Source organism: Macaca nemestrina, chromosome 12 (assembly GCF_043159975.1).
Source record: "Macaca nemestrina isolate mMacNem1 chromosome 12, mMacNem.hap1, whole genome shotgun sequence".
Lineage (NCBI taxonomy): Eukaryota > Metazoa > Chordata > Mammalia > Primates > Cercopithecidae > Macaca > Macaca nemestrina.
In genome coordinates this window covers 51,666,059-51,682,178 of record NC_092136.1, presented here as the reverse complement: position 1 = coordinate 51,682,178, position 16,120 = coordinate 51,666,059, and the positions used below count along the sequence as shown (strand labels likewise).

General features: G+C 40.3%; 1 protein-coding gene across 1 annotated transcript in view; it reads left to right on the top strand.

Annotated features, from left to right (window-relative positions):
• Positions 1-16,120, top strand: part of LOC105486919 (spondin 1) — a 291,726-nt gene that overhangs the window by 106,725 nt on the left and 168,881 nt on the right. Inside the window, exons 4-5 of the mRNA XM_011750058.3 lie at positions 7,469-7,542; positions 12,019-12,141. Coding sequence (XP_011748360.2) covers positions 7,469-7,542; positions 12,019-12,141 — 197 coding nt within the window. The remainder of the gene's footprint in view (positions 1-7,468; positions 7,543-12,018; positions 12,142-16,120) is intronic.

Below are 16,120 nucleotides of genomic sequence, written 5' to 3'. Positions count from 1 at the left end.
GTGTTTTGATTCAACAGATTACATCACTCTCCTGTCAGGCTGGCAACTATTTGGTATCAAACAAACAATAGTTTATTCATCTTTGTATCTCTGAGTCCTAACACAGCTTTGTGGCACTTACTCTGTTAGACAAACTCATGAGTAAATGAATGTCTGTCTGGTTTTAATACCTCTTACATCTAAATTAGTTCTTTTAAAACACAATCCAGTTTTATTCTTTTCTTTTTACATCTCTTATATGAAAATCTATTCCTCATTAGTTTTCCATTGGATTTGGGGAGAAAGGTAAGTTTTAAAGTGCTAGAGTAATGGTATTGACCAGGTATATGGTAAAGATGAGGTCTGAAGTTGAACAATATGAGAGAAAATGGGATCATGGTAACCTTGTTATCCCTAGGCCAGTCTAAATTTTGAAGAGGAAATAAACTGAGCACTAAAACTAGCTTTTCTTCCATTTTTATTGAAATCAGAACCAGGGCTTTGTAGTGTAACTTTATGCACTGCAAATCAAGAGCTTGAGAAATCCAATGACCATACAAGTTTGGGAATGGATTGTGGTCTTGTTGAGAGCCTAACTGACCTCTTAGCCAACTTCTGGAAATAAACAAAGCTGCACATGGGTATGCAGCACTGTGTGGAGCTGATACCTCTGATTCAGGTCGAGATGTCTGCTCAGAGCAGAGAACGTTGTTTCCAAGGACCACAGATGGTGGGCCTGCCAAGGGTCTCTCTTAGTTGTGCAGCTGTACTGCAAAGTTCCTGTCCCTGGTTTTGCAGACTTAGTCTCTAGAACTCCAAGTCCAACTCCTGTGCCATTTTTCCAAGAAGTCACACCTGGTCAACCTCATTTCTACCAACACTTCCCCCAACTCCACCTTTATCCCCACCTCATTCCAGCCAGAAATGGCCACCCTCCACTGAGTTACCACAGCCCTTGTAAATGATTCTTTGATTGGGATTCTATCAGATTCGTGTTGTGAGAGTCATTGGGGTATGTTCTGTCATAGAAAGTGCCAGAATTTCTTTAGAATGGCATGATCTGGCTTTCATCTAACCTCATTTCACCATTTTGTACCCAGACTCAAGCCCAATGAATTATACCAACATCAATATCATGGTTGTACAATTATACTTAAGTTTTGCAAAGTGTCACCATTGGGAGAAACCAGGCAGAGTACAATCACTTTATATTCTTTTTTACAACCACATATGAATCTACAATATCTCAATACAAATTTTAAAAATAATAATAAAAAGTCTTTCTAATCTCCCTGGCTTTTGTGTCAATCCTAGCATGACTATGTCTCCCTCTAGTCACTGGGGTTCGTACCTAGGGAGTCAGTTCACTTACCTCCCTCTATCTCAGTTTTCTCATCTGTAAAATAGGAATAATAGTAATGCCTACCTCTTGGTTGGGGGGATTAAATGAGTTAATATTTGTCAAGCACATAGGAAAGTGCTTAACTGTTAAATAAACAATAAATAAATAAAATATCTTATGCTTAACTTTCTCTTTCTGCCTTAGATCCAATATGTTACTAAGTCCTGATGAATTTTCCTACCATGTGTCTCACAGAGTCTCTATTTCCCATGCACCTCTCTCAATTCAGACCTTCGGAGCTGCCATTGTCTCTTCCTCTTGAAGCCTTGCCGTTGTGAAGTTACCCGCTTCACCTCTGCCTCCCATGGCTCCTCCATTAACATGTTCCACATTGATTTCCAATTTCCTTTTTCTGTTTCTCTCTTTTCACCTGCTGGAATAGGAGCTGCTTACTGGAAGGCATCGTTTCTTATTCGTTTTTGAAGTTTCAGCTCCTAACATAGTGCCTGGCACAAAGTGAGTGCTCGACATATGTTTTATGAGTGAATGATAATTAATTAGGAATAATCTCATGGTAGCTACTGGAATTGCTTTTTTGCCATCATGGTAGATGCCCTCTGAATCTATAGCTTTGTGACCCCAAGCCTTATCCTTGGACAGTCATGGAGTTCTTGAGAGTCTTGTAGATAGAGTCCTGCAGATAAGTTTTCACTTTTCCTCTCCCATGGGCACACTGTCATGGGCGTCCTGGATACTTGTTAACTCTTGGACATACCTCCATTTCTTGAGACCCACCTAAAACCATATACAAGATTGGTGAGTGTGCATCCTGGCATGGATACAGCCTTTGGATAAATATGCGGCCATCATTCAGTTAGCCCTTGGCATCCTTGTGAAGTAAAATAAGGGAGATGGCCTCAGCATCTGATATTATCATTGCAATGACTTCAATATTTGATTCCTGGGTCATCCCACAGTTAATTTTTTCATTGGTAGATGGGAATAAATATTGCTGGTTATAAACTGGACCAACCCTATGGAAAACATTACTGAGATCATAGGGAAATTTTATAAAGTATTTCAAGAAATGTTCAGTAATAAGGATTTTACTGGAATTGGGAAGAAGGCTGGCAAAAATAGTCTAGAGACCACAAACCCAACCTTCATTTTGACAATGTATTGTCTCTGTCAGCAGCAGCTGACCAAGGTAATACTCTCACTCCTCCTTCCACAAGCAAAGAAACAGACCTGACATCAATCATAAAAATAACTACTGTTTATTAAGTACTTATTATGTGCCAGGTACTTTTTGTTAGGAGCTGGTGACTCAGCAGCAATGATAATGACCACCACATACTGGATATTTACTGTATACAACACATCGCAGTAGGAACTTACATGAATTGTCTCTGCATGGCTGTGACCCATTCCCTGAGGATCCAGGTATATTTTTTAAGTCATTTCATGACCTGATTTCTCCTGAGTACTTCAGTTTCTGAGATCTCTCTCTCCCTGGGAGCAGGGATCCCACCCCCTTTCAGCACTAGACAGCAAACCCACAACTTAACAAACTCTAACTTCACCCCCACAGGCAAATTCCCTCAGGAAAAAGAGTGGGAAATGAATAAACCCTCCAAACAGAAAAGGGCTGAGCACCTAAGAGATTCAGGATGGCATTTTTGGAAATGTTCACTTCAGGTTGAAAAGAAAACTTTTGAAATGATTAGTGAGTTATTTAGAACCTCAATATTCTAAAGTCTGAGAAGCTAACATACTGAGAAATTTAACTTACATTTCCTTAACATGCTCTCTTAAGATAAGAGAGCATTCAGTGTATAAATGCTATGCAACAGTACTGCCAAATTGCAACACAGAATGGGAGAAATTTGTCATTTTGAAATGCTAAGGGAGTTCTTACTAACAGCTTTCTCATCTTGTAAAGCTATTATTTTTCTGAACGATAATATGATTTATAAACCTCAGCTGAGTTTTATAGTTTTGATGGGAATAGACTCAAAATGCATTTTCTTGGAATATAAAATTCTCTCAGGAGTTGGCCAAATGAGGAATAAAAAGGAACTTCTGCAACCAAGTGTACCAAAGTCTTGGTCTCCGGTAGCATCTGTGTAGGTGAATGTTGGTCTTCCTCAGGGTTCTGGGCTCAGTTTGACTCTCACTCTCAACTCTGCACACTTTCCCTGGGTGATATCAGCCACTCCAAATCCTTTGACTCTTACCCAGGCCAGCAGCTCCCACGTCCACACTCCCATTCCCTCCCAGCTCTCCAGAGTTATAATGCCCTATGTCTAACGACCCACTAGAGTGCCCACCATCACATCCTAAGCCACATTCACCTCAGATTCTCTCCTGTCCCCAAACCCTGTTCCTTCTCCTAGAACATTGGTAGCAGAATGATACTAACATTTGGAGAAATAAGGTGCAAATCTTGGAATCTAGCACAGGAGACCAAAACGTGAATAGGTAGTAACAGTACTCTTAGGGAGCATAAATGAAATTCATACATAATCTAACTTTTCGGGGGGGACGGAGTCTCCCTCTGTCGTCCAGGCTGGAGTGCAGTGGCACAATCTCAGCTCACTGCAACCTCCACCTCCTGGGTTCAAGCGATTCTCCTGCCTCAGTCTCCCAAGCAGCATGGGCCACCTCGCCCAGCTAAGTTTTGTATTTTTAGTAGAGATGAGGTTTTACCATGTTGGCCAGACTGGTCTCAAACTCCTGACCTCAAGTGATCCACTTATTTCAGCCTCCCAAAGTGCTGGGATTACCGGTGTGAGCCACAGCACCTGGCCCCATAATCTAACATTTTACTGCAGAATATTGATGTGTTTGATTATAGAGGTATTAATGGTATATATACAATCTTAACTTTCTGATATCTAAAAATTTGTGAATTCAAAAACACATCCAGACCAAGGGTTTTGGGTGAAGAATTTGAGGACCTGCCATATATAAAGCATAAGTTATATAAGGTAATAATGTATATTAAGTGCCTCCTTAGTGCAGGCTCAGAAATGACAACAATTATTAAAAAGAGGAAATGGGTTGCTTTCGACTTTATAGAATATTGAGGAAGCTGATACATCTTATAGGAAATACATGTTTTTCATCTCTAGTTCCCCCAAATTTTTATAATCATGTATTTCAAAAATTTGAGGGCAATTACTTTTCTATGCACGATCATGCTTTTAAATGATAGGCTTTGCCATTGTCGCCCCTGTTTACAGTAGCAGGAAGAAGATTGAGAGTATTTATTACAGAGGCAAGCAAAGGCAGGCATGGGTGATTCTGGGAGAGGAGGCAACACAGGCAGAGGTCTGGTCGAATTGAAGAGGTGTTCACACAAGAATAAACGTCGAAAGTCTGCAAGCCAGGAAGCTTGGCACCAAGTGATGACAGCTGAAGCCGGGACATGTTTGGGGAAAATTCTAAAGACCCTTGAGTATTATAAGTGTGTATTTTATCCTGTAGATGACTGATTTTTAAGTGTTTTTAACAAGAGAGCTTTATGGAAACAAAACTTGATTTGCATGGGAGCTCTGTCCACTGCAGCTCCCATGCAGTCCAAACCAACTGGTTTTTACTATGTCCTAGTACTCCTTTAAAAGAGCAGATCTGATCACTCAGTCCTCCGGGCACACTCTCCAAAGATATCTCATTAAACTTGGAGTGAAATGCCATCTCGCTGCAGGCTCTGGGTAATGTGGCCCTACCCATCTTCCCAGCTCGTCTCATACAGGTTGAGTATTCCTTATCTGAAATGATTGGGACCAGAAATGTTTTAGATTTGTGATTTTTTTCAGATTTTAGAATATTTGCATATACACTATGAGGTATCTTGGGATGGGACCCAAGTCTATACACACAATTCATGCACATTTCAAACATATACATGAATAGGCCCTTATATATATAGCCTGAAAGTAATGTTAAACATTATTCTTAATAATTTTGTGCCTAAAACAAGTTTGTGTTTTACACAAACATTGAGCCATCAGAGAGCAAAGGTAACACCACCGCAGCCTGCCATGTGGACAGTTTGTGGTGGTTTGGCGTCACCATCGTTCCTAACCCTAAATGTGTGTGCTGCCAATAAATGTTTTAACTGTGACCTGATACATGAGGTCAGGCATGGAATTTTCCACTATAGTGTCATGTCAGCACCCAGAAAGTTTTGGATTTCAGAGCATTTCAGATCTTAGATTTTCAGATTAGGCGTGTATAATCTATACTACCTACCTGACTTTCCCCTCATAGGTCCTCCCATGAGCCCATGTTCCTCCCTTCCTGAAGAACTTTATAAGGGATGCCCTTTCCCTGTCTCCTCCCTTCCACTTGCCTAGTTAGCTCCTAGTTTGCTCTTTCAAACCTCAGCTCTGCCACTCTTTTTTGGGGGAGCCTTTCCCAGCATGGTTAGGACTCCCTATTCTATGCTCTCCTGCACTCTGTGGACTCCCTTGTAACCTTTAATCAAGGTTGTGTTAAATGATCAGCTGCAGGTTTCGTTATTTGATACTTTCTCCTACTGTGCTGTAAACTTTGAGGATGGGTAGTGTGGCCCCATCTGGCTTGTTTATGACAGTGTCCTGAAACCTCCCTCAGGCCCCGAAGCAGACCCCACAACATTTGTTGAAAATACACCAGTAAATATAATGGGAAGATGAATGGGGTAGGAGGCTGTTGTGGTTGAAATTAGGATGGAGCCTTTGGTTGAAGCCGGAATGTGGGGCCTAGGATACTTCCCAGTAAGCCTGCCCCTTCCCCTCCACAGGGGTCCTGGAGGCACAGAGTGGAAAATATTCTGAAAAGCACTGTTGGAGATGATGGGATGCTCTGACTAATAAAAGGCTTTGTTATTTGGCTTTGGAGTAGAGAAGACTGTTATTCTCTTGGCCCAAGGAAACTTTCTTTTGCTTCATAAGAATGATCAAAGTAGCTTTACGTAGACAGGAAGCATATTTCATTCATTTATTTCAACATCTTGTCTTTCTTGGGTAAGGAATGACTGTAAAAGACATCTGCAGGATGGTCAGAATTGTGTTATTTTGTGCAAGACTAGATGTAGAGTAGACATTTCTTTGGAAAGTCATCCTGGCCTAGGCCCAGACCATCAGGAAAATTGCCTCCATACTCTGTGGATCCATGTACACATGGCCCCATTCCTGGGTCTGGAATCATGTGACACAGTGCAGATCATGTGACTCATACTCCTTCAGTGTGGTCAGCTATAATAGAGTCAAGGAATCGCTATATTTGTTAAATAGGGTGAATGGAAGTGAAAATTACCTTTTGACTGAGTAGCATTGCTGAGGAAAATCAGTAGAAGTGGCCCAAGATCCTTTCACATTGTCTCCGTTTTAAATGTTGTAAACTTTCAAATTACTGAAACTCTGGGTTTCAGTATCCAACCCCTTCAAGGCTAGCTGAAAATCAACAACAGAGTGGGTTAAAATAAAAGAAGCATGTCTGTGCAATCCCAAATTAAAGCGAAAATATGTGCTGGCCAAAAGTAAGTCATTTTTCAACCTCAAAGTATTTTTTCCAAATTCTAAGATCCTGCATTTGACATGTTTAAGAGGGAGATATAACAGCTGAAGTTGTCTTTGTTCAGAATGTAGGAGACAGTTTTGTCTAGACTTTCAGGAAAGATATAGAATGACATTTTCAGAACAAATCAAAATATATTTTTAAATTCCTTTTTCCCCTTCACAAAGAGGATCTGACATGTTTCTGTGATTTGAATTTGGTTGCTCTATAAATGGCCTCAATAGTTTAACATGAAAAGTAGATTAAAATGAACCATTGAGAAAAGTTATTAAAATACTGTTAGTTCACTCTCTTACCTTCCCAATAACCTTACCACCAAAAACAATTTAGTAACTAATATTGAGTGGAGTGGTTTCTAGGTATGTGTTAATCTCTTGACATATATTTTCCAACTTAGTTCTCACCACAACCCCATAAAGCAGATATTGCTGTTATGTTAATTTTCTCATGAAGAAACGGAGACACAGACAGTTGGGGTGACTCACTCAAAGCCACAAAGCCAAGCAGGGACTGTCTGACTGATCCCCCAAACCTGCCTTCCTGCCCTCCTCACCACTGTGCTTCTGTCTTCTTTCTCCACAGGGCCAGCATCGTACAAAAACGCATTATTTATTTTCAAGATGAGGGCTCTCTGACCAAGAAACTTTGTGAACAAGGTAAGACCCTGTGGGGCGGGGTAGGGGTGGGGTGGGGGTGGGCAGAGACATGGAAGGCAGCTCCTCCTGCACAAGCCTCCTGCTGCAGGAATTAAGGCCCCTGGGCTTCATGAGTTCCTCTGGGTTCTGCTTCCTCACGTAGCTCCGATTTTTAATCTGACTGTGTGCTGTGCATAATTGGATCCGCCTTAAGCTCTAATTACTCAGCTTGATTCCCTGGGTAGGAGATAATGTACCTTATATTGGTGTCGTCGTCTTATTTTTGTGAAACAGTGATTATTCTGAAGAGGTTCCTTGGAATAATTCACAGGACTTAATTAAGGAATGCACAATTGTGTGCCTTTAAAAAGTCTGTAATGGTTCTTTGGGAAAAAAAATCACCAGCAAGATCTTGTGTGGCACCAGGACAATATGGGAGGATTTTCTCCAGAGAAGACCAGCAGGGGATGGGGATGCCAAGGGAGCGTTGACCTTGTGATATCACCACATTCAAGGATCTAGTCCTTACATTTGCAAACTCATCAACCTCCTCTCCTTAGGTTGAAGGTATTCTAACAAAGCTCATGGAGACTAACTAGACTCGGGGGATAAAGCAGAGGCCTGAGTTTAGATCAGTCAGGCCCCGGTTTGAATCTGCCTCTGCCCCTTCTAGCCATGTGACTTAAATAGATAAAATAGTACAGTACCTTCTTGACACATAGTAAATGTTATCTATAGAATAGATAGCTCTTGTTATCTATATCTGAAAGCTTATTCATTAATCTGCAAAACAAATTAATTTTAAACATCTGAATATTTTTAAAAGTTATTAAACTAAATAAAAATAAAAAATGTTCCACATTTATACAGCATAACTGTCTCATTTCTATTTATTTTTGCAGAATTTTTATTTGCATTTAGAGCAATTAGTCTTTTGAGAAGAAATAATCCTCTGCAACTATAGCAAAGTATAAGCTACTAAGAAAAAGAAAGGTTGATAAAGGTCTTCTGGGAAAACAATAATAATAGCTAATATGTTTGGGGTGCTTTGCTACATGCCAAAAACTATTTTAAGCACTTCATATGCATTAATTTTGTAATCTACACAACACCCCTATATGGTAAAGATTATTATTATATTTTTATGGACGAGGAACCTGACACAAAAAAATTAAATAACTTTCTCAGCATCATATAGTCATGGTGGAAGGCAGGGTTTGAAGTCAGGAGCCGGTGGTGCCCTTAACCATTGCTTTCTATCAAAGCAACTTCTTCCCAGTTCAGTAGTTCTTATCATTGCCTTTGACAGATCAATGCATTGTCCCCCTGTGGATGAGCTGAGCAGAAACTAGGTCCCCTGTTTGGGATTGCTTGGAGAACATGGCAATAGCAAAGGCGAGAGAGTCGGATACCTTACATGAGGGTCATACCTCCCAGAAGGGCTGAAGAGCTGGAATCTGCAGTCCAGAGGGCCCTGGCCAGTTTCCAGATGGGCACCACCACATGTATATTCAACTGCCTGCAGGTTCACTCAGCCTTTCTCTAAACAGGGAGCATCTCCACTTATTAAGCTCTCGGTTCCTCAATGACAATCCCATCCCTTCTGTACCTCCCTGTGATGAGATCCAGGTGCTGTGGTGGACTTGTGGGTGTTTGGGATCACACCTTTACAAGACACCTCTTGTAAATGCCTTAAGACAAGGCTTCACATAACATCAGTATTGAGACTTTGGGAAGTGCATGTTAGTTAATGATTGATGTCAGTACATGAGGGTGTCAGTGAAGTATCTCCTAAGAACCCTCAGCTCCTGAAAAAAAGGCTGTCCTCCCACAGTCAAACTAACAAAACCACACCACAGTGCCTGTGGGAGAAGACCTAGAGCTGCACAGATGACAAGCAAAGGCAATCAATACTTTTAAAAAGCAAGAGAAACAATAGATTACTTCCAATTAAGAACAGAGAAACAAAATATTCAAAAAAGTGACCTATAACAAACATATGCATACACATACTTTATTTTTTATTTTTTTAATTTTTTTGAGACAGTTTCACTCTGTCACCCAGGCTGCAGTGCAGTGGCACAGTCTCAGCTCACTGCAACCTACCCCTCCCGGGTTCAGGCGATTCTCCTGCTTCAGCCTCCCGAGTAGTTGGGATTACAGGAACGCACCACCATGCCCATTTTTGTAATTTTAGTAGAGATGGGGTTTCATCTCTGCTAAAGATGAAAAGATCTCTGTCTCACAAGTAAGAACTAAATAGAGATTTGCCATGTTGGCCAGGCTGGTCTCGAATTCCTGACCTCAAGTGATCCGCTTATCTCTGCCTCCCAAAGTGTGGAATTACAGGCATGAGCTACTGTGCCCAACCCTGCATACACATACTTTAATACCATGTCACAAACAATTAAAGGAAAGAGACAAAAAAAAAAAAAGGCAAAATAAAGGGAAACACAGAAAAAAGAGGAAAATGTCAACAGAAAGGGGATAATGAGAAAAGGAAGAAAAAGAGAAGAAGAACAAAGAATTCGGGAAGAGAGTTGCAAAGGATTTAGAGTAGAAATGGAGAAAGAGGGCAGCTCTGGAGATGCTCTATAGCCTGAAATTACCCATGGTTGGCAGGCCCTGCTGTGGTTAGAAGAGGAGTAAGTGGACGATTCTTATCACTGCCCTTTGAAAGCCTGATTCATTTTCAGTAGGCTTTTCCTCAGTAGGAAAACAGTATATCTGTTTTTATTTTCAAACTTAAAAATTTATTTTTCAAATGGAAGCTTAAAAATGTATTTTTCAAATGGAAGCTTATTTTCCTTTGAAAATCCAAAAGGTTTATTATGCATCCCTTTGAACCCTCAGAAATATCTTTAAGCTAACCACCTATATCTGAAAGCCCTTTTGATAAGGCAAAGCTACCAGTTGGCCTTCTTTTGGTTTTTGTAGAGACTATTGCTGCCTCATTTAATAGCCCCTAGTAGTTACAATTGAAACCTCAGCATGTATCTCTGATTTAGAAATCCTAGAGCTATGTAGGGAGGCTTTTTTTTTTTTTTTTTTTTTTTAAAGTGCATCTTTCTTCATTTGGAAAAAGCAACACAGAAACAATAAAAAGGTTTTCTCCCTTTGCTATCTATGTGGACCTATCCAGATGAGGTCTTTCCTGGAGTAATGTAGTGCAGAGATCAAGGGCATGAGCTCTGGACCCAAAAAGACCTGGCCTCCAGTTCTGCCTGCCGTGTTCACTAACCCTGTGACCTTGAACAGGTTACCTAATCTGCCTCAATTTACTCTTCTGTAAAATGGGGATAGAAAAAGTACTTACCTCCTAGCATTGTTAGGATTAAATGAGACAATATATGGAAAGAAAACAGCACGTAAAAGGACTCAGTATTTTGTAGTTATTGTTATGATGTCTCATCCTTTCATCTCCACTCTAGAATCTAGAATTCACTTCTATCCATCATGGATTTTATATATTTAAACCAAATCAACCCAGTAAATTCCAAAAGGAAGTCTTATAAAATGCTCTTCCTAACACTCACAATGATTTTAACATTCTTTGTCACTACTCTTTGTATAATATTTAAGAATAAATGTCCAACTGCAAAGAAAAAAACCCATTTATGTTAATACTACTAGAGGAAGTGAAAAAAAGCAACTGAAGCAAGTTACATCTGTAGTCATTGTTTTCATCTTGCAGGAAGCAGAACAGACTAAAAGCAACAATGTGCAGCTAGAGATGTGGGTTTGACAATCGGAAATACTGAATTTATTCATGTAATCTCTCTTTCCCCATTTATCAGCTATTCACAGCTAAAAATGAGGGCCGAGAGGGAATCTTAAGTTTTTCCTGGCTGCTTCTATACCCAGAAGTACAGTAAACCTGAGCTTATGAACACATTTCCACCTCCCACCCCTCCCAGTGAAGTCTCTGAAAGCGTGATAAGAAGTGACGTGATTATATATGCATGCCTTCCCCCCCCACACACCCCTTCAGTAGTTCTTTATATCTCTCCATTTATTTTCACCGCTCTGCTTCAAAGTCACTCCTTCTGGTCCTGTCATTTTGGTCCCAGAGAATATTTCCTAAAGAAAGCACACATGTGTATTCCTCCTAAAATTTGTTGGAGAAATCCTGTTGTGAGAGGGGTGGGGAAGGAGAACAGGATCCGGAAAGGATGATTGAGTAAATTTTACCCCTGACTTTTCAACATAGCCCCCATCTTAAATATTCTCGAATAACCTGTGGGTTATTGTTCCCACAGATCTTCTTAAGTTATTAGGGAAAAAGCACTGATTTTTTTTTTTTCAAAATATTACCATACTTAAAGGCATACAAAATCCTTTATTGCCCAAGTACTGATCTGGCTCTAAGTCTTATTAACTAATGAAAACTGCATCTTCTTTTCCTAAGGGTTAAGGATAAAATGAGATCATGATAGCACCACCTTATGTACAACCCACATTTGCTTTCTAACTTGGTGACTCTTCTGACTGTTTCAGATTCCACATTTGATGGGGTGACTGACAAACCCATCTTAGACTGCTGTGCCTGCGGAACTGCCAAGTACAGACTCACATTTTATGGGAATTGGTCTGAGAAGACACACCCAAAGGATTACCCTCGTGAGTAGAGTGGCTACTCTGTGGTTTGAGGAAAAGCACATGGTCAAAGTTCTGTCTGGTTGTGGGGCACGCTAGCTACAGCATGTCAGATCTGCTCCCTAGTGTCAGCTGGTTCATGAAATGCACATTCCAAGTACGTATATTCATCAAGACAGGCAGACATTATACGGGTATGCTTTCAGCTTCTTTGCATAGTGTTGTCCTTTTTTTTTTTTTTTTTTTTTTTGAGACGGAGTCTCACTCTGTTGCCAAGGCTGGAGTACAATGGCACAGTCTCAGCTCACTGCAACATCTGCCTCCCAGGTTCAAGTGATTCTTGTGCCTCAGCCTCCTGAGTAGCTGGGATTACAGATATGCACCACTGCGCCCAGCTAATTTTTGTATTTTTAGTAGAGATGGGGTTTCGCCATGTTGGCCAGGCTGGTCTTGAACACCTGACCTCAGGTGATCCACCCACCTTGGCCTCCCAAAATGCTGGAATTACAGGCATGAGCCACCGTGCCCAGCCCCAGCATTGTGCTTTCTTATCTGTGATTTTTAAAAATATTCCTGAAGTCATGCTGCTTATCTTCAGGTCAGGCATTTGGTAACCTCAATGCCCCTGCCATGACCCTGTCCATGAATTCCATGACAGACCTGCTGGAAATACCTGGCAAAAGGAACCTGCTCTTGACTCTACAGGTCAAGGTCAACAAATACTCTACTATCATAGCTGTTGGTAATTAGTCAGCATGCCCTTTTTCTACTGACTTCAGATGCCACCTTGAAATCCCTTCATGAGGGGCCAGGCACGGTGGCTCAAGCTTGTACTCCCAGTGCTTTGGAAGGCTGATGTGGGAGGATCCTTTGAGGCTAGGAATTAGAGACCTGCCTAAGCAACACAGCAACATTTTAAAATTAACTGGGCATGGTGGCACATGCCTGTAGTCCTGTAGTCTTGCCTGTAGTCCTAGCTACTGAGGAGGCTAAGACAGGAGGATCTTAAGCCCAGGAGTTCAAGGCTGCAGTGAGCCATGATCACGCCAGTACACTCCAGCCTGGGCAGCAGAGTGAGACTCTGACTCAAAAAATAAAAATAAATAAAAATAAATCCTTTCATAACATTGTTATCAAGATAGCCAAAACAAAGCCATGAGAATTGTCAGGAGACCCAAAGCTGACTATTTTGTAAGTCGATCCTACTAATTCCACTTTATCACATAACTGTCTCAACAAATACCTAACATGTACCAGGCACTGTGCTCAGCTCTAGAGTTATCATATGGAACAACAAAAAAAAAAGATGCACCCCATATTCTCAAGCCACTCAGCGGCTAGTGGAGAGATAGACACTAACCAAATAGTCATGCAGAAAGATGTGAAGACTAAGAAAAGTGGACTTACTGTGAACCAAGCATTTCGAAATATGTTCTAGTGTTTAATCCTCAAAGTAATGTGTTTTTGTGGATATGTTTACTGGGGAGCAGAGAGATGTCATTATTTGCCCACATTGAGATGTAAGTAATGGATCCAAATCCAAAGGGGTTTGTCAGGCTCCTAGGCCTGCCTTTTGTTTGGGTTGCATGTTGCCCATTCTCTCTGTGGGTGGCAGGATGTCCGTGTGTGGCACTGAGCCTGTTTTTTCTGCTCATTGTCTGTTTTGTTCTTGTGCATTTTGCTTTGGAGTTGCCACAGTTCAGGAAGAACAGTAGGAATGGGAGAGAGAGATTAAAAAGAGGGATTTGGCTCAGGTCCCAAAGGAAAGGGGGAGAAAAAGGCACATGATTGGGACTTAAGACTCAGACCAGATCAGAACCTCCATGATCCCCACACAGCCCACCCAGAGGGGACTCCGACATTTGTTGGCAAATCAAGAGCTCTATTGTTTAATGTTACCCACATGCAATCAAGGCTTGGGATCTTAGAAGCCTCTTTCTAGTTCATTCTTCTTACTCTGAGATTCAGCCTGATCTGCATCAGCTGTGTGGGAGACCGGTGCGAAGAAACTTGGTCTGCCTGGGGGAAAGAAAACACTTGGAACGAGCGTGATGGAAAAAATTTCCTCCAGCCTCTCTTATCCACTAACCAGAGGAAATAAAATGTTAGGGGCCCATTACTCATCTTTTGTGATCCTAAGAAGTTTCTTGACCTTTTCTATTCTGCCACTGTCATTTCCCAGAATTTAGGGAGGAGGTGAAAAAAAAAATTGTTTTTGGGTCTTTGGGCCAAATCAAGTACAAATCTATACAGAATTTCTGTGGAGTTGAGAGTTTCTTAGTAATTATAGGAGACGTGTGTTCCAGATCTTCTAGGATTGTCCCATTTCTGGCATTATGTCTGATAGAAATTGTCTATCAGATTGTGTCCTAATTTTTGGTTGGGAAAATTTGGTCACTTGTACAGAATAACACTTAACATATCATACTGCAATTATTTTTTTAAAACTATTTCTTTCCCACTAGACTGAGAAGTCCTCCAGGACAAAAGTGATGCTGTGCTTATCTTTGATTCTTAGTGCCTGTTGCCTTCCCAAGCACTATGTACTGATTGTTGAACTCAGAGTGGCATTCATTATGACCTGGGAGGCAGATATCTAGCCTTCACCTAGTCATGATGGGCAGTACTGAGGAGAGTGTGAGCCAAACCTTCCATGGAGGAAAAGGAGTGAACACTCAGGGAGACTGGAGCCATTTAAAAGGGCATGGGGGAGGATCTAATCAGGACCTTGAAAATTTAAGGCTCTCAAAAGTTATTTCTATCAGACTTAAGTAATAGATGAATTTCCTTTTGCCACTGCAAAGATGATGCTGTCTTGATAACCAATCTCTATCATCATGCCCAGAGAAGCTTCCCACAACAGTGCAAATTGACAGTTGCCAAGCCCCCCGTCCTTTATTAGTCATCCAAAACGCTGCTTTCTCTACAGCGATCTTAGGACAGTAGTTCTCAAGCTTTTAAATCTCAGGACCCCTTTTACATGCTTCAAAAATCTTTGAGGATCCCAACATAAGTGGTTTATATGGGTTATAGCCATCAATCTTCCATATATCAAAAATTAAAACTGAGAAATTTAAAAATATTATTTATTTTTAAAATAAACCTAGTAAATTAAAAATAATAAACTCATTACAGGTTAATATAAAGAACATATTTTGTGAAAATACCTATATTGTTCAAAACAAAAGAAATGTGACAAGAGGATCAATGTTTTAAGTTTTTGGAACTGTCGTTTCTTCTGGCTTAATAGAAGACACCTGGATTCCCATTTGCCTTTGTTTCTGCATTCAACTTAGATTCAAAGTAGATTCACATAGATTTTTAAAAATCTGTTTTTTGGTTGAAGTATGTGAAGAAAATTCTGTCTCATATCACTATGTAATTGGAAAGGGGAAGAGTATTTTAATAACCTTTTCCGATAATTATAGATAATCTTTGATCCTACACCAGAACTCTGCAAATTGTTGTTTTTTAAAAGGTTAATTACAATGTGGAATATGAAACTATATCAGTGAACTTATACTCCTACAGCAAAAGTCATTGCTTTACCTTCTACTTTAAATGGATCTTTTACAAATGCATGGTTTTGTAACATCTTATGTTGATCATTTGGAAAATATTGGTTTACTGAGTTATGCAGATTGTCCAAGTGTTGACACAGTTCATTAAACAATGTGAAAAGCCATATCCATTAATATCACTACCAACCTCATCAGAAAAGTATTTAATATCAGAAAGCTATCAAGTTCATAATAATGAATACACGTTTTCTAAAATTCTGGGTTTTGCTTGAAAGCTCAAATTTTATCACTGGCAACAAATACTGTCAGTTGTTTTCCTTGAAGTGACAGGCTCACTTTATTTTTTAGAAAATGTGGGCCAGATTCCCAAGTCTGAATAACCATAATTTGTCTGTCATTTGTCCTTTCAAGTGAAAATGATGTTTTATGAACGTAAAAAGTGGCTAGTCCAGCTTGCACCTCAAAGAGTCGCATAAGTGCTT